This window comes from Ursus americanus, chromosome 22, assembly GCF_024610735.1.
Source record: "Ursus americanus isolate L20-20 chromosome 22, mUrsAme1.1.p, whole genome shotgun sequence".
Lineage (NCBI taxonomy): Eukaryota > Metazoa > Chordata > Mammalia > Carnivora > Ursidae > Ursus > Ursus americanus.
This window is the reverse complement of record NC_142148.1, coordinates 52,398,285-52,423,101: the sequence shown is the minus strand read 5'-3', so window position 1 is coordinate 52,423,101 and position 24,817 is coordinate 52,398,285. Positions and strand designations below refer to the sequence as shown.

General features: G+C 41.0%; 2 protein-coding genes across 2 annotated transcripts in view; both read right to left on the bottom strand.

Annotated features, from left to right (window-relative positions):
• The window catches only part of LOC148108169 (ral guanine nucleotide dissociation stimulator-like 2), a 28,098-nt gene extending 21,690 nt beyond the window's left edge, over positions 1 to 6,408 (bottom strand). The window contains exons 1-3 of the mRNA XM_087853870.1: positions 4,308 to 6,408; positions 4,031 to 4,158; positions 396 to 622 (exon numbers count right to left, since the gene is read on the bottom strand). The gene's annotated coding sequence lies outside the window, so the exon portion shown is untranslated. The remainder of the gene's footprint in view (positions 1 to 395; positions 623 to 4,030; positions 4,159 to 4,307) is intronic.
• A 2,837-nt stretch (positions 6,409 to 9,245) lies between these two features.
• Positions 9,246 to 24,817, bottom strand: part of LOC148108168 (uncharacterized) — a 47,008-nt gene continuing 31,436 nt past the window's right edge. Inside the window, exons 4-5 of the mRNA XM_087853892.1 lie at positions 12,997 to 13,034; positions 9,246 to 11,994 (exon numbers count right to left, since the gene is read on the bottom strand). Coding sequence (XP_087710018.1) covers positions 13,001 to 13,034 — 34 coding nt within the window. The 3' untranslated portion in view covers positions 9,246 to 11,994; positions 12,997 to 13,000. The remainder of the gene's footprint in view (positions 11,995 to 12,996; positions 13,035 to 24,817) is intronic.

The following is a 24,817-nucleotide window of genomic DNA, read 5'->3' as shown; positions in this document are numbered from 1 at the left end:
GCCTGGGGCTCCTCTTTGCCATGTTCATTGGTTGATGAGTATTCAGCAAGAGCTTTCTTCCCACCTACCTCTGGGTTTCAAGTTTCTTACCGACACGTGAGGGTATTTTTGGAATGATTTGCTCAGATATAGAATTTCCCCTCCACATGTAGGAATTTTACAAAAACAAAATCTTAAAGAATCATACACAAAATCACAACACTCCACATGACAAATTAAAAGCAGGATTAGAGGGATCATTATTCAGTCCAGTAATGTAGCCCAACTCATCAGTAGTATTTCTTGCAGGACTATGAGCAAAAGACCAAGAACAAGTCTCTTCAATTTCATGAACTTATCACACACACACACACACACATACACACACACACACACACACACACACACACACTAACCTGATGAAAGACTTCGTTCACAAAGGTGACATAACCTCACGTTGACAAGAGAATCCGCTGCACCATTTCATACATGGGGCGGTGCTCTTCTTCAATGCTACAATGGCTGGAGTTGCTGAGTCTTCGGTCAGACAAGGTGCTGCTGTTGGAATGGTTTTTCTCCGGCTCTGCAGGCCGCCGCCATCCAGCTCTGCCACCATCTCTTGCCCCACACCACCACCAACGGTCTGGAAGAAAGCCATTACCACTTCTTTGTCTTTTTTTTAATAATAATATTTTTTATTATATTATGTTAGTCACCATACAGTACATCCCTAGTTTTTGATGCAAAGTTCCATGACACATTACTTGCGTAAAACACCCAGTGTACCATGCAATACGTGCCTCCTTAATACCCATCACCAGCCTATCCCATCCCCTCCTCCCCAAGCCCTCGGTTTGTTTCCCAGAGTCCATAGTCTCTCATGGTTCATTCCTTTTGTTTATCCCCCTTTCTTTTTCCCTTTCTTCTCCTACCAATCTTCCTACTTCTTATGTTCCACAAATGAGTGAAACTATATGACAATTATCTCTCTCTGCTTGACTTATTTCACTTAGCATTATCTCTTTCAGTCCCGTCCATGTTGCTGCAAAATTTGTGTAATCATTCTTTTTGATGGCTGAGTAATATTCCATTGTATATATGGACCACATCTTCTTAATCTGTTGAAGGGCATTCGGCTCCTTCTATGATTTAGCTATTGTGGACAATGCTGCTATGAACATTGGGGTGCATATGGCCCTTCTCTTCACTATGTCTGTATCTTTGGGGTAAATACCCAGTAGTGAAATGGCTGGATCAAAGGGTAGCTCAATTTTTAACTTTTTATGGGACCTCCACACTGTTTTCCAAAGTGCCTGTACCAACTTGCATTTGCACCAACAATGTAGGAGAGATCCCCTTTCTCCACATCCTCTCCAACATTTGTGGTTTCCTCCCTTGTCAATTTTTGCCATTCTAACTGGCATAAGGTGGTATCCCAGTGTGGTTTTGATTTAAATTTCCCTGATGGCTAATGATGTTGAACCTTTTTTCATGTGTCTGTTAGCCATTTGTATGTCCTCATTGGAAAAGTGTCTCTTCATATCTTCTGCCCATTTTTTGATTTGTTTGTTTCTTGCGTATTGAGTTTGAGAAGTTCTTTGTAGATCTTGGATACCAGTCTTTGATCTGTAGTGTCATTTGCAAATATCTTCTCCCATTCCGTGGGCTGCCTCTTAGGTTTTTTTTTTTGAAGATTTTATTTATTTATTCAACAGAGATAGAGACAGCCAGTGAGAGAGGTAATACAAGCAGGGGGAGTGGGAGAGGAAGAAGCAGGCTCACAGCAGAAGAGCCTGATGTGGGGATCGATCCCATAACGCCGGGATCACGCCCTGAGCCGAAGGCAGACGCTTAACCGCTGTGCCACCCAGGCGCCCCTGCCTCTTAGTTTTTTTGACTGTTTCCTTGGCTGTGCAGATTCACTTTTTCTAACTGCTCATTCCATGAAATACAATTTCAGGAAACCCACAGCCCACGAATCATTATTGAATGGTGCACTGAGACTTAATAAAAGTATAACTAAGTGTTATCATACAAATAAATACAAATATCATACACAAAACTGAACCATCTCAAACTTTCTTTTTCATTCCCAAATGGGCTTTGATGGGTTTTAACGTCAATTAATATGCTGATAGAACTGCTAAAAAATGGTCACTGCTGAAATTTTAAAATCACCACTCTGCTTTCTCTAATGTATGTTGAAGTACTTTTATCTCATACAAAAATGAATTACTAAGGACTAAAGAATACTTCACAGAACACATTTTCAGCTGAAGTGATGCACCAAGAATGTACAGTTTGTTCAGGTTTATGCTGTTGCTGTCAAAAGTATATGGGATGTAAGAGCCACTGTCCTTCCGTTCTCCCATGAATATTTGTTATACCAGATTCTCCAAGTGCTAAGAAAACTTAGTCTAGAAGATGCACTAATTCATCTCCTCCCTGGTGAAAAATTAAAGGTATTAGTAGATCCCGAAGCAAATTCACTTTCAGAAAACACACACACACACACACACACCCTCAAACAGACCTTCAATACAATAATAAGGGCAAAAGTATAAACTCCATTTGGAAACAGCACTTAAAATATTGTTTTGAAGGGCTTTTACAAGAACAGTATATTCTTTGAAAAGAGATTTCGGATCAACTGTTTCACTAATATTCACTTTACATAGGCAAAATTATATTAAATTTCAAATTCCAAACAAAAACTTTCAGGAGACAAATGAAATTATATGTGCTTTTATTCCTGCAACTCTGTCTCCAGAATCTTATTCAATTGTTTAAATTGCTGCTTTTTCTCATGTACAATGCAAATGAAGAGAGAAACACAGGAGACACATGTGAGATGAGGCGGGAAACACAGCTGCGAGGCACAAACAGGAGTACAGGAGGCAGCTGATTAGCTGAATAATGACCCCCCCCAAAGATGTCCATGCCCTAATCCCCAGAACCTTTGAGTATCTCACCTTACCCGGCAAATGGGATTTAGAAGGTGTGATTAAATTCAGGTGTGAGAGGGAGCGATTATCCTGGATCATCTGGGTGGCCCCAATGTAATCATGAGTATCCATAAGGAGACAGGAGGATCAGACACAAGGCCATGGGAAGATGGAAACAGAGGGAGAAAAGGTGATATGATGAAGGGCCACAAGCCAGGGAATGCAGGAAGCCTCTAGAAGCTGGACAAGGCAAGAAACTGGATTCTCCTCTAAAGCCTCCAGAAGGCAGAGCCGCACACCTGCCAACACCTTGATTTTACCACACCGAGACTGATTTTGAACTTCTGACTTCCAGAGCTGCAAGGTAATAAAATGCATTGTTTCAAGCCACTGAAAGTTTGTCATTTGCTGCAATGGCACTAGAAGACTACTATAACAACTCACTGTGAGGCCTACTGAGAGTCTATACGATGGCGGTGACCATTTCTAGGTACGGCCATCTGCAGCATGTGGCAGCGCTGGGCTGGACAGTTGTCTGCCAGAATCCACTCCCCCTCCTTAATGGAACCCCAGGGCTCTGTGTGCTTCCTCCCCTGCAGCCCAGGTGACTGACAGGAAGCTGGCCCCATCCACAGGACCAGGGAACGGTTCTGTTTCGTGGGCCATTCACATAGCCAGCTTCGAATCAGTCAGCGCCTTGTTACTGTTCCAGGAGAGACAAATAAACTAGGTTGTCCCACTCAGACAAAAGGTAAGAGCTTTACAGAAATATCTGGGTTGTCTCTGAACACGAACAAGGAAGGCAGTGCCCCTGATGCTGGCCGCCGTCTTACAATCAGCAGGAAGTGGAAGACAAACCTACCAGAGGGAAAGGGCAGAGTAGGGAAAACTGTACAGAATCATGGAGAGAGTGTGAATAACCCACATTCTCTGCCAGCCCTGCCATGAGCTGCTTCTATAGGAGATTAAAATACTTCTTTTTTACCTTTAAGACACTTTGAGTTATGGAGTCTTCTTCTGTTAGGATGATACAACCATCCAAACTCATTCGGGGGTCAGACCTTTAGGACACTAAGAAAGCCAGATAATAAAAGTAGATGACTCACAAGTGTGAATGACCAATGAAGGAAAAAAACTGGAACCTTGAATCCGTGGTTAATCTGCTATGCTTGCTACTTTTCATCATCCAAATGTATTCTTCAAGAACGAGAAACTTATTTTCAGTGATGGTTTTCTGAAATTTTGAAACCAGGTAGGAAAAAGTCACAGCCTTTAAACAGACTACTTTGAATTGACTTAACAATCACACAAGATATAATGTAAAATTTATCAAAGAATGGGACTGTGTTTCTTATCTATGATTTCATACAAATTTTTGCCTACCTGATGGGTGAATAAAGGTCTCTCAGCATGGTCCAGAACTAATGGTGTTCCCTGGCTCAGTGAAATTCAGGGTCGTTTCTATTTTCTCTTCCGTGAACTTCTCTTTCATCTCCTTTTGTCTGTTTTTCAATCGGCTGTTTGTCTTCTCATCGGTTTGTAGGCACTCTCTATATATCAGAGGCATGAACTCTTTTAACAGCTCTGATGTTACAGATGCTTTTCACCATCTGTTGACCGAGTGTGGCTTTACTGTACCTTTTGACATGCAAACTTTTTCAAGTTTGTAAAGTAAAGTGGGACCTCATTTTTTCTGTGGCTTGCGGGTCTTATCTCTACCTAAGGTGGTCTACCACTTCCCAAATGTATATATTCCCCTAGATTGTCTACTAAATTCTTTATTATTTTTTTTAATACTTAGACCTTAAATCAATTTAGGACTTAAATCAATCTGACATCTGCTTATGTATGTGATATGAAGCAAGGTTCTGAGAGAGAGAGAGAAAGACAAACAGACTGACAGTTCTTTCAGCTCTGAGGGTTATAGATTAGATTCAAAATTCAATGCTACTCTGTCTCATTTTCTAGAAGGAACTTGTGGTTTCTGTCTGGAACTCTGATAATTTTTCTCTTAATTCCTTAAAGTCAAATAGGTTTATGTCTGTTTAGGTTTGTGTCTGTTTAGCTAATTCTCCCTGGGACTCGAAGGCCTTGTTAGTCTAAGGCATGACTTTTTTTCAGCTCAAGTAAATTTTGCATTAGTTCAATGATCACTTCTGATTTTTTCTCCTTTTGTCCTCCTGATACTTGTAAGGTAGGTCTGTACCTCTCCTCAGATCTTATTTATTCATTTCTGATTTCCATTTCTTTGAATTTTTCCTCAGTGTTGTCAGATATTCCTTTGGAAAATCAATTTTGTTCTCAGCAGTGATCATTACTGTTTACAGTTTACCTATTAAAAGTTTAAACTAATGAATTTAAAGTTTTTAATTTTATTTTAAAGATTTTATTGATTTGAGAGAGGGAGAGAGAGAGAGAGAGAGAAAGCACCAGCAGGGGGAGAGGCAGAGGGAGAAACAGACTCCCCGCTGAGCAGAGTGCCCTATGCGGGGCTTGACTCCAGGACCCCGGGATCATGACCTGAGCCGAAGGCAGACGCTTAACCGATTGAGCCACCCCGGCGCCCCAAATCTTTCTCTTAAAATCTTCAGTAAGTCTTTTGTTGCTCTTACTGCAATTATATCCCCCTCAGACTTCTTTGAAACGAAGTTTCTCCAGTTCTTCAGTCAGTTCTTATCAAAGCGGTGCTTCTCTGTGAAGATGCTCATTGTCACTCGGGTGTGTGTCACTCTTCCGGCTCAGGCCTAGTCACGCTTCTGGGAACTCCAGGGCATCAGCAAACTTGCTCTAAGTGGACCACACTTTGTGCATAAAACCGTGTCCCTGCCATGAAGTAGCTGCTCTCGAACCTCCTCAAGTGGTTCTGCTCTACCCAGTGCAAAGTCCCTAAGCAACTCAGTCTGCTGGGAAAGCCCCATTTGTCTGTGACCAAGGACCGCAAGAGAGGGAAGATACACCATGGGCCCCACACAGAAAGAGGTCTTCACTGAAGGCCTTGGAGGGAGACAGCCTTTTCTTGCAGGGATTCCATCATGGCATCCTGAAATCCTGAGATGCTCTTCCACTCCTTCCCCTGAGATCCCAAGAGGGCACTTGGCAGTCTCGCGGTCCTTCCCATGGCCCACCTCCATGATTCCCGAGGGCCTTCCTGGTGCTGGGGATTGGTGAAGGCAACCTGATCTTATGCTCTGAGGTCACCGGTACTTGATCAAAGGAGGGAAAATAAGAGGGGGCCAGGAGGCTGCACACCACAGCCACCTCCTCAAAATGTCTCCCTGGCCCCCAAGATCGCCTTGTCATGGCAATGTCAACAGAGCACTGCAAGTGCTACCTCAGAGCTCCCTCTGACACCTCAGCAATACAGAGAGAGCCCACCAATAAAACCAATCCCCATAACCAACATTCTTTAAGAACCAAAAACCCTAATAATCAATTACTTTGGTATGTGTTAGCATATTTTTACCTACGTAAAAGATAAGATGAATGGCATACCTGCATGATTTTGGGCAGTACATCAACTCCATTTTTAGTGTTTTGTGTTGTAGTTAGATACTTTTTTTGAAAAAGAAAGTTACAATCTATTTAATAAAAACAACGCGAGCTGCCATGTATGGAATTTTTGTACTGTAAATGTTTTCATCGTCTCGCGTTGTAGTAATGTACACTGGCTTTGGTCTCAAATGGGGGATGTCTGGAAGAAAAAAGAACACATGACTAGGTTCGTGAGTGTAACCCCCACGAATGGTTCAGTTTCTTACTGAGCACATATGTATCTGGTTGTATGAATAGCAACTAAAATTAAAGAACCAGAAATTATAAAAGATGACATCTTTTGGTAGACTTGTTTCTGATTCTGCCTTGCAACCTGACCAAGATGGGACGGTGGCTACTGTTACTGTTTGCTTGTTACAGCAATGGCATAGAGCTATGGAAGTACCAAGCTAATAACTCTTTGTAACAAATTTGAGACATGACATATTATAATAGTAAAAATATTTTCACATACCTTATAACTAATTTAATCTCATTTTATGACTGAAATAAATCTAAAAGCATGTATAGACATTTTTCATCATTTTAGGTATTTTATTATTTTTTAAATCATTTTAGGTATTTTAACATCCAATATTACACTAATCAAATCCACAGGACTTTAGTTTTATATCCTTTTCCCTTTAGATGAATCCAAAGAATAGAATCAGTATAAACTACTTTATGTCTGAAAGAATTCACCTTTGAGATATCGAACACCACCACTTCCAAAGAATTAATAAGAAGTCCCTTTATCATTCTTTCTATTTCATAATCCATACAAAAAAATTACACGGTATTGGATTTGTCCAACTCTCTTACTAACTTTTATACAACTGGAGGTACCTGCATGAGGAAGACAAGTTGTCAACGAATCACTTTTAATTTCAGCATATTAAAGTATGCTATATGTTCCACAGTGAATACAGACTATTTTATAAAATCAGAAACAAGTTCTGAAAAAAATACCCACATATAGACAGCTAACAAATACATATCTCAGTACCTGGAAAGGTTAGTACTTCTACGTCTTCCAAAATGCATCAAGCTTCTGCTGTTTTCCCCTGATCCAAGCGTGCACGTGTGTGTGTATGTATATAAACACCCACAGACAACTGAATTAGTAGTCCACATTCCCCAGATGGATTAATGTCTTTTGTGACCTTCTCCCCTCCAACATTGTTCCTGATTATTCATTTTAACTAATTTTTGCCTGCTTTAACTGGGAGAGGAAAATTTGCCTCCCCACCCCGGCATCAATCTAAGGGATACTTGTGTCCTGTGAGCCTTCATTTCTCATAGAAGAAAAACTTTAGCAGTGAAATTAGAAATTTCCTTGTTTCCTTCCTTTCCGGGGCTTACTCTCCCTAGGTTGCCCAGCTGCCCAAACATCGGCCCCTCCGTAAGAAGCTGTAAGTAGCACCTGCTGGATGAAAGATCCAAGATAAAAGAAAGGCCTACTATGGGCAGCTGCGTGGCCCAGGCTGGCCTGCCTCGCCACTGAGCAAGGTCTGGGGTCACCATACCCCACCACCTGGAAGAGAAGACTTAAGGAAACTTTATTTTAACATTCAAAGATTTGAAATATAATTACGCCAAAAAAAATCATGACACGTGTTGAACTCTTTCTGAGTACAGGAGCCACAGTTCCCCTTTACTACTATGAGCTCAGCTACAAATAGGTAGTTTGTACAAACAGGTAAAATCGTTTATTAGGAACCCTTAAACTTCTTATAATAAAGTGACCGTTAAATATAAGAATAAAATGACTATCTTACTTAAAAATAAACAAAGGTCACTTTGTTTTGTCCCTGTGGACATCCTCTACACATGGCCCAATCAGTACTTCCCAAGTACAGGTTTGTGGATGTTTGTTTAACTTAGTAAATGATGGAAATAAATGAGGAAGATAATACTTTTGCAACAATGTAAAAAGAAATTTAAAACCAGTATCTTGATTCTCCTTATTCTTCCACTCCAAGCTTGCAGCCTTTGGATAATATGTGGGAAAGAACATACGTACATTTACATTTCAACTTAATGTCTACTAAACTGAAATGCTGTTATCTTATTAAAATTCCTATCCTAAATAAAAAAACAAGCGTGACAAATTATGGTGACAAATAATCTTGACAATCATGTAATGAAATCATATCTTTTTTTTTTAAAGATTTTATTTATTTATTCGACAGAGATAGAGACAGCCAGCGAGAGAGGGAACACAAGCAGGGGGAGTGGGAGAGGAAGAAGCAGGCTCATAGCGGAGGAGCCTGATGTGGGGCTCGATCCCATAACACCAGGATCACGCCCTGAGCCGAAGGCAGACGCTTAACCGCTGTGCCACCCAGGCGCGCCTGAAATCATATCTTAAAACTCAAATGATGACAAGAATGAATACCTTAAAACAAAGTAGTTAACTATGTTAAAGACATTTTTACTGAGAATTAAAAAAAAATCACCCAAAGATATCATGTTTTTAAACTTGCTCTACTCATCATGCCTGTATTTTTTTCCACCTCTCTATAATGATTTAACATTCTTTCTGCCCTTAAAATATTTAGTCAGATGTAATCTCTATTTTTTTTAACTCAAAAAGGGCCATTTATAGTAAACAGGAATTAAGGAAATAATCCCTCACAAGAATTTCACACAATGTTACATGGGTACATGAAAAATCATTATCATCAGAAGGCAAAGCTACAGAAACTTGAAAAGTGCACTGTCTTTATTAAAAGGAATCCACAGGCTAAAATAAGCCAGGCCTGCCAGTCCAGCTACACCTGTCCCAGGTTCTTTTTTTCGTTTCTTTTTTTTTTTTTTTAGATTACTTATTTATTTATTTGACAGAGAGACAGGCAGAGAGAGAGGGAACACAAGCAGGGGAGTGGGAGAGAAAGAGGCAGGCTCCCAGTGGAGGAGGCTGATATGGGACTTGATCCCAGGACTCTGGGATCACGCCCTGAGCTGAAGACAGATGCTTAACGACTGAGCCACCCAGGTGCCCCTGTCACAGGTTCCTCATACTGGTTAGCACACAGAGTACTCTAAAGCAGAGCTTCCCAACCTCCTTCATGCTGTAGCCCACTTAGAAAGTGGAAACAACTGTGCAACATCTAAGGTCAAAGGATGAGGGGCTTTGGCTGCCCCTGGGACAGAGGGGCTCCCTGTCAGCAACCTGGCAGCAGTTCTCCGGGCTGAGCCAAGAGAGAAACTCTGCTCTGAGGACTCAGTAGAGAGAAGGGAGGGAAGAAGTGTGGGATGGACATGCACATACAAGTCTGCACACTATTCAGGGGGTTCACAGTCTACATAAAAATCCTCACCCTCTATCACCGGCATCCTTCCTCCAGTGGGATTCTGGGGATTATGTCATATCTGAGGTTGCACAGTTCATTAGTGACACACCTAGAATGAGACCCAAGTGCCCCAACTACATTCAACTTCTCGATACTCCCTGCCAATCTCCGCGGACAGATGGAATACTCTACCACTTCTGAACAGGTGGAGTCTGAAATGCAGGTGCAATGGGCCAGTAGGGCCAAAATACAAAGCTTCTAGAGGACAAGAGAATACTCCAGTCTGCTCTCGGGATTTTGGAGTCCTTGTGTTTCTGGTGCTGGATAAAGGAAATGGGAGAGGAGAGCAGACAAGATTACCCAACAGGAAAGAGTAGTCAGAAAGGGAGGCAAGGACTGAATCTTGAGGGACAGCAGAGAGAAACAGACCCCTAAAGAAAACTGGCAAGAAGAAAGGGAGGAGGAAAGAAGGAAGAAAACATTAGGGGAAGAGAGAGATCATGAAGCAGGGGCAGTCATTGTTAGATCACCTGAAATACTAAAGTGTCCTTCCTCTGGACTTGACCACTAGACTTGACTCCCCTTCTCAGCAGTGACAGGGAAGGGGCAGGTAGAACTGAGTCTTAGGAGAGGAAGTGGACTGAGCAAAGATTATAACATCAACAAACTTGTTTGTGGAGGACACAGAGACTGGACAGAGTTCCCAGGAAGAACTCAGAGACAGGAGAAGTGTTGGCTGAGAGAAAAGAATTCAGTAGTTTGTTTTTGAACCATATTAGAAATGTAGACTAGGGGAAGGGATCACCTACTGAAATCATGAACTAATGATCATAACTCCATATTCAGTTGGTAAACATCAGAGAAAGGAACATGTGACATCAAGTTGGTCTGGGCTGGTGGCACAAAGAGATATGCTTTCGCCCCATCTTCCGGCCTGCCCTGCCTATTCCTGATCTGCCCATTCAGCTTCTAGGCCTGCCTCCTCCCCGATCCCGCCTTGCTAGCATAGGATTAGGGGTCAGGAAGAAGAAAAGAGGCAAGAATAGATGAATATACTATGAGGGAATACAAAATATATATGGGTCTCTGCCCCACTTCCTGGAATAGGGCCCCTAAAACCCTTGTAATTTCCTAAGTGATAAGCGCACGAGGAGCTCTTTTGTTTTAATAACACAGCTCGTAGAGGTCTCGTGGGCTCCCAGATGGCTCCTGAGTGAGAGGGCTGGTCACCAGAAAGACCACGCCACGATTAGAACTTAGAATTTTCAGCACCCCCATCCCGACCCCTCCATTCCTCCAGAGAGGGGAGAGGGGCTGGAAGTGGACCATGTCTATGTGAGGAAGCCTCCATAAAAATCCCAGTAGCAGGGGTTTCAGGGAGCTTCCAGGTGAGTGAACATATCCACGTACCGGGAGGGTGACAGCTCCACAGGGACAGACATTCCTGTGCTTGGGACCCTCCCAGACTGTACCCCTTGTGTCTCTGCATCTGGCTATTCATCTGTATCCTTTATCATATCCTTTAATAAGCTGGTCAATGAAAACAAATGTTTCCCACAGTTCCCTGAGCCACTCTAGCAAATCAGTCAAAGCTGAGGAGGAGTTGTGGGAACCTCTGATTTGTAGTCAAGTTGTTCAGAAGCTGTGGGTAACCTGGGGCCCTCCTACTTGTGACTCGCACCTGAATGTGATGGAACAGTCTCATGGGACTGAGCCCTTAACCTGTGGGATCTGACGCCATCTCAAGACAGACAGCGTCAAAGCTGAGTTAAACTACAGGACATCCAGCTGGTGTTGCAGAGTTGTCTGGTGAGGGGAAAACCCAAACATTTACTCACCGTAAGTGCTAGAAGCAAAGTGCTCTCTGTGAATGTGGTAATACTACGAAAGTGATGGAGAACTGAATTATTTTTCTTTACATACACACTCACACAAGAGAGTATGTATGCCAGGTCTTTGCTGATGTGAACTGACACATATTCTATTTCTAGCAAAGTATCACAAAGAATCACCTCAAGGAAAAAGCAAAGATACAAAATATGGATAAGCAGGAAGAAAAGAAGCAATGTCTTCTCTTTCCCATCAAGAGTAAGACCATTACTGAATTATCCATGATTCTGCTCTTATGTGAATAACCATATATTTCGACAGTATCTGAAGAAAAAAGCATGTTTGGTCCTCAGGGATCTTTTCCGCTCATATGGCTGGCAGGAGAGGAGTGATTTCTTCTGGATATATCTCTGCTGCAGAGTGGGGAAAAAAGGAGAGCTCTTTCACCAAAGTTAAAAGGACTTTTTAAAAATGGCCTCTATGAAAATACATCTGCTGCTCCGTTGGAACCTGCTCACACTGTACTCCAGGCCACTGTGCATGAAGGGCTTCGAAATATGGTACAAATGTCCATGACGCCCCCTCTCCCTCTCTTTCAAATTCTGCTTTGGTCAGCCTAAGATCAAGTACCTGTCATTGGGCAGTCAAGTGATATGCATTAATAAATCAGTGGCCCTAACTGCCAAGTTTCTTGAAAACTCACAGGACTCACATGGCTGCCATTAATACTCCCAGGAGGCCACTACTGTCCTTCCATGAATGCTGCATGAAAATACAGAGCTGGCCAAAAAGAGCCTGGATGAGCAGATGAATGTCCACTCATGAAACAATCATCATGAGGACAATAAACAGTAGTTCAGGATGGCGGATGTAAATCTCATTAACACCACGAAAACACTCCAGACGCACCACGTGTCTCTACTTCTTGCTATTGCCAACATCTGTCCCCTCCCTTCCATTCCTGTTTCCACCACTTCAGTAAATTTCTCCTGTCATCATTTCATATAAAATAGGCTCTGATTCTTCCAATTCTAATGTCCGTAAGACTTTCCTGTGAATATGAGCAGGGAGTAGTAATTCCTCCTTTGAACCCATCTATGAAATAAAGATTTCTATTCAGGATAATGGCAAACCGAAGAATTCCTCAATGTAACTTCAAGAGTCATTGCAACCTGTGAGGTCTGCTAATGCTCCTCACCATGAGCCACACTAGGGTTAGGACTGATGAGTGTCTCCGGTGTACAGGGCCCTCGGGATGACATGATCACTGCGAAACCAGGCACGAGGCAAGCACAAATCAGCACCTGCTCTTCTGCACAGTGTGTCTGAAGTGCTTGAAGCCACAGAAGAAACAGCCTGATTCCTTCACATCTTATCTAAAAACAAAATTAAAGGTGACAAAATTAAACACTTACATGTTTATGCAGAGATGCACTGCAACGCAGAATCAGTCCTGAGAAAGAAAAACTAGAAGTTAAAGTTACTGTTAAATTCCTGCACCAAGTTCTTAGTGACAAGGAAGCAGGCGTGCTGCAAGAAGCACAAGGATTAAGAGCTTGGGGTCTGGAGCCACAGTGCCCGGGCTTGAATTCAGGCTCTGCTGCTTGCTGGCTGAGCTGTGGCCAGTGGAGAACCACTGAACTTCCCTACGCGTTAGTCTCCCCCTCTGTAAAATAGGGATGATAACCGAATTTACCACAAAGCACTTGTACAGGGTTAAGTGAGTTACAACAGTGCCTGTATCATCAACAGTCAGTTATCCTCAAAAACAACGCAAAGATAATTTTCCTCCAAATTTACACTGTCCTTTGAATAGGGTTTATGTCATATCACTACAACATTCACATGTATAATGCAGTGTCCTTGAAAAATCTTAGAGCTAAATAAAACCTTGAAGACCTGGTTCAATGGGACAGGGCAGCTCTCCACTTCCCTGCCTCATGTCCCTACTCTGCTCTCTCCTACAGCTTCCCTGGGCTCTGAACGATCAGTATGACTTGGTGACATACATCAGTACCGGCATATGGGCCCTTTGTCCTCCTCTACACTTACTTTCAGCTCCATCCCATTCTTAGAATTTATAAACACAGGTAAGAACTTCCGTTTCTGGATTTCTAAATGGCTGAAAGGATAACACCAATAAAAGAAATGAAATAAGCAAAAAAGATGAAAAACATGTCAGATGAAGCTGAAAGATGCAGTGAGCTCCAAATGTAGGCAGGTGAGGGACTGGCTGATCTCTCAACTACACCAGGGTGGTGCAGATTCCTCAAGAGGAAGTGTTTAAGCCAAACATGAGGCTCTGCAGGAAAGCCAAAAGAAAAGGGGGAGGGGAGGGGAGGAGCCCAAAGGAGTGGGAGGGGAGGAGGGGAGGAGGAGGGGAGGGGAGGGGAGAGGAGGGGAGGAGAGGAAAGGAAAAAGAAAAGGAAAAGGAAAAAAGCAAGCTTGGCTGGCTCCCCATAGAAGTCAAATACACTAAGACAGACACCCTGTGTGGAGACAGTTCTACTCCATCAACAGTGGATTCCAAGACACACTCAGACATGCCCATGGACAGGCCACTGCTGTGCACAAGACTTGAGGACCACTCACACCCGCCCCCTTCCCCAAGCAGGCAAAATAAATGGTGACATTGCTGAATACAAGAGATAAAAAAATGACACGGCTCTATGTATCTCTAACCAAATCATATTAAATTTAACAGGAGGAAAGTTTCTACAAAATTCTATTACGTTGCCAACTTTTTATGTTAACTGTATTTAAGTTAACAAAATGTAAATAAGGCCAATAATAAACATGAGGTCACAACCTGATAAGTTTTAACTAGAAGACTATTAATTGAAATAGGAGGGATAAAATATGGAATCTATTGTGAAGCTAAGAATAGTTCACCTCCCTTTTTCAGCATGTAAGAAATAGTTCACATCAAACTTAAGTGGCTATGAGTGTTTAAATAAGTATAAAACAAAAAATATTCGAACTTATCAAAGGTACACACAGAACTACAAGGGAATAACCTCCCATAAAATACGTATCTCTGGCTGGCTTCTTTTGCCACTTACGTTTTAGGGTCATCTTATCTAGCATCGAATAGTATATATCATTATAAAAGGTATGTTTGTTTTAAAATAAGCCAATGTTAACCTAAAGTACAAGATTGATGTGCTGCAAAGAGGTAAATATTCAACAGGAAGGCTCTGCTGCTCTTTTCCCCAACAAGGGTTATCAAAACCAGCAGAAATTACTCAGAGACAACTATAATTTTAACAAGATTACTGGGGTGAACAGAATCCAACACATGAACGCTGAAGCTCGGAGAGGAACTCCAACCCCGTCCCTTTCCTGATGATAACAGTGGAGCAGTTAGCGCCTTGCCAATGAGAACTCCGAATCACAGCAAAATCAAAATGAGAACTCTGAATTCCAAACCCTGAATCCCAAGCCCTGTTCTCTGAATAATATTTAATATGTCTATCACAGTAAGTTATGAGATAAGAACAAAAGCTCTAACAATATTTGCCATATAATTTTCAATTTAAAATAAAAAGTAAGTTGAGTGGTTTTTAAAGATCTTTTTTCCCTCAAAATGGCCCTCTTTTGTCACTTTGTGGCACTCATAAATTTAAGAGTGATGCAAAATGCCATTGCACATTCACCTAAAATAAATACTTTTAATAGAATTTCCAGTGCGTAGAAGCTTTTTAAAGTTGAGCCTCAAAAACCGAGTTAGAAATAAAGTACATAAACTTATACCATACACACAAAAAAACTCAAAATGGATTAAGATATGTTTTAAAAGATCAGTTTTAGAAAGAAAATATGTACTTGTGACAAGATACAATTTTTAAAAAATAAAAGAAAGATGACCTTCAGAAAAAAGCAATGTCATAGGAGAGAGAGATCTTTAAGATGAAAGTACTTCAAGTATGAACCTCTTCAAAACTCTTAAAAGAGTCAAAATGATTCATATTAAAGTAACATACATGCTCGCCACGGATTATGTGTAAATATCTCATCATGCATAAAATAAACGATTTTTTTAAATTTCTAAAGTTAAAAATAAAACTGCTCACAGAACATTTTTACGAGAACATTCTGTAAATATTCAAAACCGCACGTTTCTTTCCTTGTGGTGACAATCACATTTATGGGTTCAGTCCTCTAACGGAACTCTGGTCACTGTCAAGGAGAAGGAATCAAAGTTTACTCAGAACTACACCAGTCAACTGCAAAACCTTTGGTGCTGCATCCCACTTCAATGACAAAAGTCTCTCTTATGAGGATGGAATCATATTACCTATCATCCTATAAATGTGTTCACGTCTTAGTATGGAGATGGCTTGGCAACCCAACTAAATACCAGATGTAGGCTCTAAACGGGATCTTAACCTTCAAGAAGGAAGTAATTTTTAAAAATGAAAATATATTAGAAGTTAGGCAAGAGAACATGTCCTCCCAAATTTTTCTGGGAAAAAAGAACTATTAAGATCTCCTGATGAGACGGTTTATGCAATAATTAAAACTTGGACATCAAACCATATTTTCCCCACCAATGTATTTTAAAGAGACGTTCCAACAAGAAACAGAACCAGTCTCGACAAACTGCTACAGATCATCTTTATGTGGATAGATACATGCATGTTAGTTAAATGCATACAATTTTCTAACTGTTGTGCTATTTATAATACTGAGGCTTAGTGGAAACTCACCATTGTTATGATCAGAGTACAGCACTAAATTACCAATGCTTTGTGAATGAGTAAGGGAAGTTAAAGTGCCCTCCTCCCTCTACTTCCCCAGTCACCAAACCATCTCCAGTAATTTTTGGTCTAGAGCCAGCACTTACTGGGCTAAGCTCTCTCACAGCTACAGTTCAAGTACCTGTGCTCATGGGACTGTTTTACCCCATACCTCTCCTTAACCTGGGGCCATGTGCATCCATTCTTTGTCAAAGTCCGCTGCGCCTTAGTTTAATACTGGCTCCAGTATGCCCATGAGGACCTCATGTGGTTGGCACTGTCAACAGACACTCCACTCAAGAGATTTGAGATAAATTCTGCACACACAGCTCTCTTTCCGGACATCTGGCAAATCCATCATCTTGCAACACATTCTTGGAAACACTTTCTCCTGGTCATTGTGCATGAGTACTGGGGCTCGTCAGCCCCTTTCTCTTCTTTGACTATGTCCACAGTTTCAACTTTTACATTTGGCCTACCCACAGCTGCCTATATCCACTCATTTCTCTTTTTTTTAATGAATTTTTATTATATTATGTTCATCACCATACAGTACATCCCCGCTTTCCGATGCAAAGTTCGATGCTTCATTAGTTGTGTATAACACCCAGTGCACCATGCAATACATGCCCTCCTTACTACCCATCACCGGTCTATCCCATTCCCCCACCCCCCTCCCCTCTGAGACCCTCAGTTTGTTTCTCATAGTCCATAGTCTCTCATGTTTCATTCCCCCTTCTGATTACCCCCCTTTCTTTATCCACTCATTTCTACACGGAGAGAAAAAAAAAACTTATAGAAAAGACAGCCTTTACAAAGAGACATACAGACTGTCTGACCCATATCTGCCAATAGTCCCTGACTTTTTTTGAAATTCACCTGATAATTTGTTAGAGCAGCAATAGAAAATGAATACATACGTATTTGATGTAGCCCATCTTGTTGTATTCAGAAACTCCTGAATGTGTGAAGCAGTACAGGTTGGCAGTTACAAGCCAGAGTCAGAAGTCAGACTGCTAGGGTTGAACTGATTCTATGAACTTCTAACTTCTATTGGCTAACTTTGATTGTATTTTATAAATATTCTTTGAATGTGAGTCTTATTGCTTTTCAGGAGGGCTGGGTCTAGGACAAGAAGAGTGAGGGGTCTGCACAAGATTTAAGGGGACACCAAAACTCAGTAATCAAAGTAAGTAATATTTTAATATGATACTTTCTAAAAATCAAAATTAATGCAAAAAAATCCATGATGAACACTATTAAAGTTGAAATAAGTACCAGTGTTCAGCTAAGCCATACCGGAGCTTAAGGTAAAAGGAAAAATGTGTACCACTATAGATATGTTTTGATGTATTTTTAATGGTTCATTTTTTCCAGAACATTTAAACATTGAAAAAACAAAATCTCAATATTGAACAATCAAAAAAGATTAAAACTCATCATTAGCTTCAATATTTTGTTTATAACACAGAATGCATTATAAGTTTACTTTCCTGGCTTTAATGGAACAAATTCAGCAACATTTTCAAAATCTTCACTTAGCTTACTTTTAGTTCTGAGAACTGCAATGCTTGACAATTTCTCTTGACAAAGTAACAATCTTTTAGATATCTTTTTAAGGCCACTAGTTCACAAAGATAGTTTTAATCTAATTTTAGCATTAGAAAATGGATTCTTATTTGGTTTTAATTTTTAAAAAACTCTCTCTGTATCATGCCTCAAGCCAATTAATAAGCAAAGACAGTATACCACACCAGGAAAAGTACAAGAACACAGAGAAAACCCCTTTGGGGTGCTGGTGTACAAGGTGTGCTGAAAGTTGCCAGTTGAGCAGGAACACAGAACTTTCTGGCACTACAGTATCTACAATAAGCACTCGGGAGCAGCAGTCCACTGGAGGAATCTGAAATTAATCTCAAAAGGAATCAAGGACCTAAATGTGAATCATACTAACTATAGCATTTCTACAAGAAAACATAGAAGGTCTTTGTGATCTTGGCTTAGGCAAAGATTCCTTAGACGGGACACCAAAGGCACGATCCACAATAGAAAAACTGATAAACTGGACTTTATAAAAATTTTTAAAAGTTTACTCTTTGAAGGACACAACTAAGGGAATGAAAAGACAGGTCAGAGATGGGGAGAAAAGATTTCCAAGCCACATATTTGACAAAGTACTTAAATCTGGAATATATAAGGAACTTCCAAAATTCAATAGTAAGAAGACAAACAACTCAATTAAACAAAATGTTCAACTGATGAATGGATAAAGGAGATGTGGTTCATATCTACGATGGAATATTCCTCAGCCATCAGAAAGGATGAATATCCACCATTTGCATCGACATGGATGGAACTAGAGAGGATTATGCTAAGTGAGATAAGTCAAGCAGAGAAAGACAATTATCATATGGTTTCACTCATATGTGGGACATGAGGAATAGCTCAGAGGACCACAAGGGAAGGGAGGGAAAACTGAATGGGAAGAAATTAGAGAGGGACGCAAACCATGAGAGACTCTGGACTCTGGGAACCAAACTGAGGGTTACAGAAGGGAGGGGGTGGGGGAGGGGTAACCAGGTGATTAAGGAGGGCGCCTGTGGTGATGAGCACTGGGTGGTATACGCAACTAACGAATCGCCAAACACTACACCAAAAACTAATGATGGCTAATTGAACCTGATAAAAATTAATAAATAAATGTTTTCATAAAAAAAAGTCCCATCAATTCAAACATACACACTGCCAAAGACATACAGTTGGCAAATACCACATGAAAGATGCTCAAGATCATTAGTCATTAGAGAAATGCAAATTAAAACCACAATAACATACCACTACCACTAAAATAAAAAGACTGATCACACTAAGTGTCAATGAGAATGTAAAATAACTACAATAACTACAAGAGCTCTCATACTGCTGTTGAGAATATCAGCCACTATGGGAAGAGTCTGGCAGTTAAACATATGACTCGATATGATTCAGCCATTCCATTCGCAAGAGTCAGGAAAGCACATGTATACATAAAGACTTGTACACAAATGTTGCAGTGGCTTTGTTTATATTCAAATACTAGAAGCAACCCAAATGCCTACCAACAAGTGACTGGATACACAAACTATGGTGTATCTATACAATGGAATACTGTACTACTCAGAAATGAACTATTAATATATGCACCAACACAGAAGAATCTCAAAATAATTATGTTGACTAAAAGAAGCCAAACAAAGAAGAGTACACACTGCACGATTCTATTTCCGTAAGATTCTAGAAAATAAAATTAATCTATAACGACAAAAAGTAGACCAGTGGTGACCTGGAGACTGGGCAGGGAGGTGGGAAAAGGGCATGAGAAAATCACTGAGAATGATGGCTATGTTCATTCTCTTGATTGTCATAATGATTTCACATTCTCTTGATGGTCATGATGTTATGTATAAACCTATGTCAAAACTTCTCAAAATTAACATTATCTACACATAATAGTTTATTGTATGTCAATTATACTCCCCAAAAAGAACTGCTTTTTTAAAAAGGAAAAAACAGAGGAGGTGGCCAGCAAGTACCTCAACGAAAGATCAGAAGGACAGAGGTTGTGCTCAGATACAGGTCTGCCTGATGACAAGGGGCAGAAGTTGAAGTCAGGAAACCATGGAGGGTGAGCGGTCGGGGAGCTGATGGGTAACCTGGCATGAAGGCAAAGGACTCGGAGACAGCAAAGCCATTAAAAAAAAAAAAGGCAAGTAAGCAGAAGATCAGAAGACATGGCGGCAACGAGGAAGGACAAGTTCTATCAAGGGAGACGTTTCTACAGAGGGGGTAGTGGATGAGGTCTGGAATGGGCCTTGGAGAAAAGAAAGACCACGATCTCACCCCCACAGGCCTGAGGGAGACAAAGAAGCCTGAGAGAAAAGCCAGGGTTCAAAGAGCCGAGGAGGTGAAACCAAGAGGCTGAGGCTCTAGGGCTGTGGCTTAACCCAGTAAGAGGATTTCCAGAGGACTGAGTACAAAGTGGGAAGGAGGGCAAGAAATGCAGGGTAATGATGATGAAAGCACCCCAGAGAGGACCCTGGGAAGACACCAAGTGGGTCAAAGGGGCACTAGGCTCAGCCATCACCTGGTAGACACAAAGGCATGCAGGGTCCCCGTAGTTCAGCCTGGCCGAGATGCATCTCTGGGGGAGTCCTAGTGTCAAGTGCACAGAAGACCCTCTTCCCTCAGGAAGAGGGGGCTGTGGTGTGTCCTGACTATGAGGGACCCAGGGAGGGCTGTCAGGCTCAGGCTCCCCAGCAGTAGTTAGAGCTCAGTGAGCTGTAGAAACTTTGAGAAAGAAGGCTGCTCAGAGGTTGTGTTCACATTCCAAGCACTGTCAGGCCACTGGGTAGCCCCAGACATAACACGAGGGATACTCTTACAAAGTCATCAACAAATCTGCAATGTATTATGCATTGGTTTTTATATTATGTATCAGAAGAACCTGGCTGAGCAAACTAGATGAATAACGACTCCTATAAAAAACACCTATGAGGTACTCTGTGAACCTTCCATTTGAGCCCACTCCTTTAAAACTCAAGGGCTATTTATTTTGAAGATTTTTGATAGAAAACATCTCTAGTACAAAACAAATCCTTCCACCCACAGCAAACATTTACCGCATACAGGCATAGCACTGTATGCCGAACGGGACAGGAAATGTGCTTCCTAGAGACTCATGAGCAGTAAACCCTCTTAAAGCAAACCCACAGAACTCGAATCCTGTACTGATGACGCATGGGCACATGAAAGGGGGCCAGAGCCTGTCCCTGCACCAAATATTCTTGGTTTACTGATATGCCATTCTTTATCATCTCCTCACATCCTATCAGCTCTCATTATTACAGAGATAAGGCTTCAAGTGCCCACCCTTGTCCACCATGACGTATTGGCCTAAAATTGACTTTAGGAAAATCTTCCCACTCATAATTAGTCATGGGAACTTGCAAACAGTTGAGTAGCAGGTTGGCAGACATCACGGTTGGTGAGTGTTCTGTCAGTCACCTCCCTTATCTGCCTACCCTCTAAACCTCACTTGAAGCAGTATCTCTAGATGCCTGGAATAATGAACGGTGTTCATTTCACATGACAACACTGAGAGTCCAAACAGGCTTCCTCATTCAATGGCTTATATATAGCAAGGAGCCAGCCTTTACATCTTTACGCATAGAGAAATGTGTAGACTACTTTCTCCCTCTAAAAACAGTTTAGAGAGAAACAGAACCTCTCTCTTTGCTACTGACAAAACAAGATCACAGGATAAGAAACTGACTTCAAATGGACTTCACACTGTGGCACTTGATGCTTCAAATTAACTTCTTCTTTCTCTGTATAAACCTGGCTATCTGATAGGTCCGAGAACTTTGAAGACTTGCAGAATATAGGAGTTGCTCTTATTTTAGGTTTCGAAATGTAGGGACATTATTTGTAGTGTGTGACAGGAAGCATACCAAACCAGTGGTGTGTGAACCCAGCTTCAAGGTTCTAACTCAGTATTCCAGAGTACCTTGGCCACTACCAGCCATAGTAACATTTAATTAAGTAGTTTATACAGTAGTGGTCTTCAGATTAGGTAAGAAATATTAGATATCTAGAATATAAGAGATCTAAAATGAGGGATACTAGGTATGTAGAATGTCTGGAATAGACTAGTGAAAAGCTTCCTGTCCTAGCCCCAAGAGGTTTCGAGGAAGTCAAGAAGATACCAATGCTATGGAAATATTGAACGCACATTCCTTCCTTTTGAAATCTGGTGTTTCCTTATAGTCTCAGTTTTTATAACTAACTTGGTCAAGACCTTGAGTGACAAAATGGTAGCCATTTTAACAAATCCAAATAAACTGAGAAGAATGCAAGAGAATGAGGTCAAGAAAACGTGTAGAACTGCTCATCCACAATCCCTTATCAGCAATTTCAAAATCCAAGAAGCTATGAAAACAAAAGCTTTTTGTGTGTAATTCACTAGTGGACAGGACCTGATCTGCATCTGAACTCATGTGGTGGCAACACCTGACTAACCTGAGGTTATTTTGGATGTAGTTATCCCACTGATGCCAAATAGTCATATCTTAGGCTACAGAAATAAGAATTCTCTTGCTGTCCAGTCCCCTGGGCTGTTACATATCGACATCAACATGGTGTTAATGTTTCTTGAACGTCAATAGACCACAGTACAATTCTAAAATCTGAAAAATTCTGATTCCAAAGTACATACAGCCTGAAGATCATAATAAAAAGTCTGGATACCTAACCACCAACTTCTACCCAGTTTGATAAATCATGCAAAAATACATTTATCTGAAAAGAGCCTGTTTGATTCAAGTATTAAGCATATAAGCATCAAAATAAGGATGATTTTATATGCAAATGCTCATACTTTAACATTCTTTTTTTTTTTTTTAGATTTTCTTTATTTATTTGACAGAGAGACAGCCAGCCAGAGAGGGAACACAAGCAGGGGGAGTGGGAGAGGAAGAAGGAGGCCCTCAGCAGGGAGCCTGATGTGGGGCTCGATCCCAGGACCCTGGGATCACGCCCTGAGCCGAAGGCAGACATTTCACGACTGAGCCACCCAGGCACCCCTTATACGTCAACATTCTAAAACATGACTCATTCTGACCGTGTCACACAGACAGCTTATTCTATACACTAGATAAACTCGCTTATTCTACACACTAAACTAGATAAACAGCACCTGTTCTTATGCTGGCTCAGGAGACTAGTACTCTGCAATCCCAACCCAAGAGTCACTGTTCTCAGTCAGACACTACTAAACTGGGTAAAAAGCTAACTGTACCTGCAATCTTAACCAGTCCATGTGGTCATAGTAGCCAGAATTAAGGTAATCCGATAGACCACCTCCTAGATACATAAAGTTTCACAACACAAAGAGCAAATGAGTTTCTACACCCATTCCCAGTAAGTTTATTCAGGCTGAGGGGGGCTATTAAGCTTCAGACATTTTAAAGTACTCTCTGTAGAAAATGAGTAGGGTTTTCATACATACAATATAAACAGAATGAACGGATTATATCTAGCACAAATAAAAAGGTCTGCATGCAGTTATTTCTCATTTTCGTCTATTTCTCCCACACCATGGAGTGTTACAAATCCCTACGATTCCCCTTCAGATTGTACTTACCATTTCATTTTTAAATTTTTACTTTAAATACACAATGTTGAAGTAGCAATTAACAGAAATGCTATTGATAACGCTAAAATTTAAAGGGAAACTTTCTTTGTGTATTTGAAAGATTTAAAGACCAAGGCATCTACGCTCAAGTAATGATATCATCATTCAGTTAAGTAGATGTATTTATTATATATATTTCACTAAACAGTTCAGTTTCTATCAGGGTCAGTTATATTTTTCATATAAATAGTACTAAATTAAATTTGGGGTTCTGAATTTTGAAATACCCACTGAATGTGCCATGTTCTTTCATGTCCCATGTCTTTCACAGATCGATCTCCCATCTAGGAAACCCTTTCCACACTCCTATTTCAAGGCTCAGGTAGAGATTACCTCTCTTGAAGCCTTCCGCAAGTCCTCTGAATAGAACTGTTGGACTTTCTTCGTTGCTACCATTACACTTTTCGTAGTGACAATCATACTGTAATTATTTTTTTTTCTCACCTATCCCCCACCCCGGCAATCAGCTTATACAATACAAGCATGGTGAGATATTCTTTGCTTCTGCCCCAGGACTTTGTTTCTCCCTCAAGAGGTATTTGAATGAATGAATGAATGAATGATCAGAGAGTTAAGATCCCATTATAAGGTTATGTTCTCCCAAATATGATCATCTGGCAAGGAGGAAAAAGGGAGGAACTGTCAGTCTTCAAAGGCGGAAAGACCAAACCAGACACTCTCTAAACAAAAAGGAGGAGTCACAGTCAGTAGCACAAGTTACACCAGTTGTGCCATGAATATTAAATCGAGAGGCAACATTGTTCGATGTCAAGAGCTGCACAGAAAGGGCAGCCGTGGTAACATGGCTGTATTTCAAGTTCCCTCCTGCTGCCACACCCTAAAGCATTCAAACAGAGTAACTCTGCATCGATGATAAAATCTTGAAGAACAAGATATTTTTGTAAGAAAAAAATGAACAATTACTTGAAAATACTCTGGATCAACTGTTTCTCAAACAATTTTTGCACAAGAGTCCCCTGGAGCTCTTGTTAAAAACGCAGCCTATGATTTGGTAGGTGCGGCATGGGCCTGACATTCTGCATTTTCTAGCTCTCAGGTGAGGCTGATGCTGCTGGTCTATGAGGCGTCCTTTTTAAGGAGCACCTGTGGCAAGATAGATATTCTGTTTTCCTCCAACGTCCAGGTTGGACTTGTCTTACTTTTAACCAGCATACCCTTCTTACCATCCCTTGTTATAACCTAATCTTGACGGTGCTAATTATAGAAAACATTTTGAAAATTCGACTGGAAGAAATCTATATCACT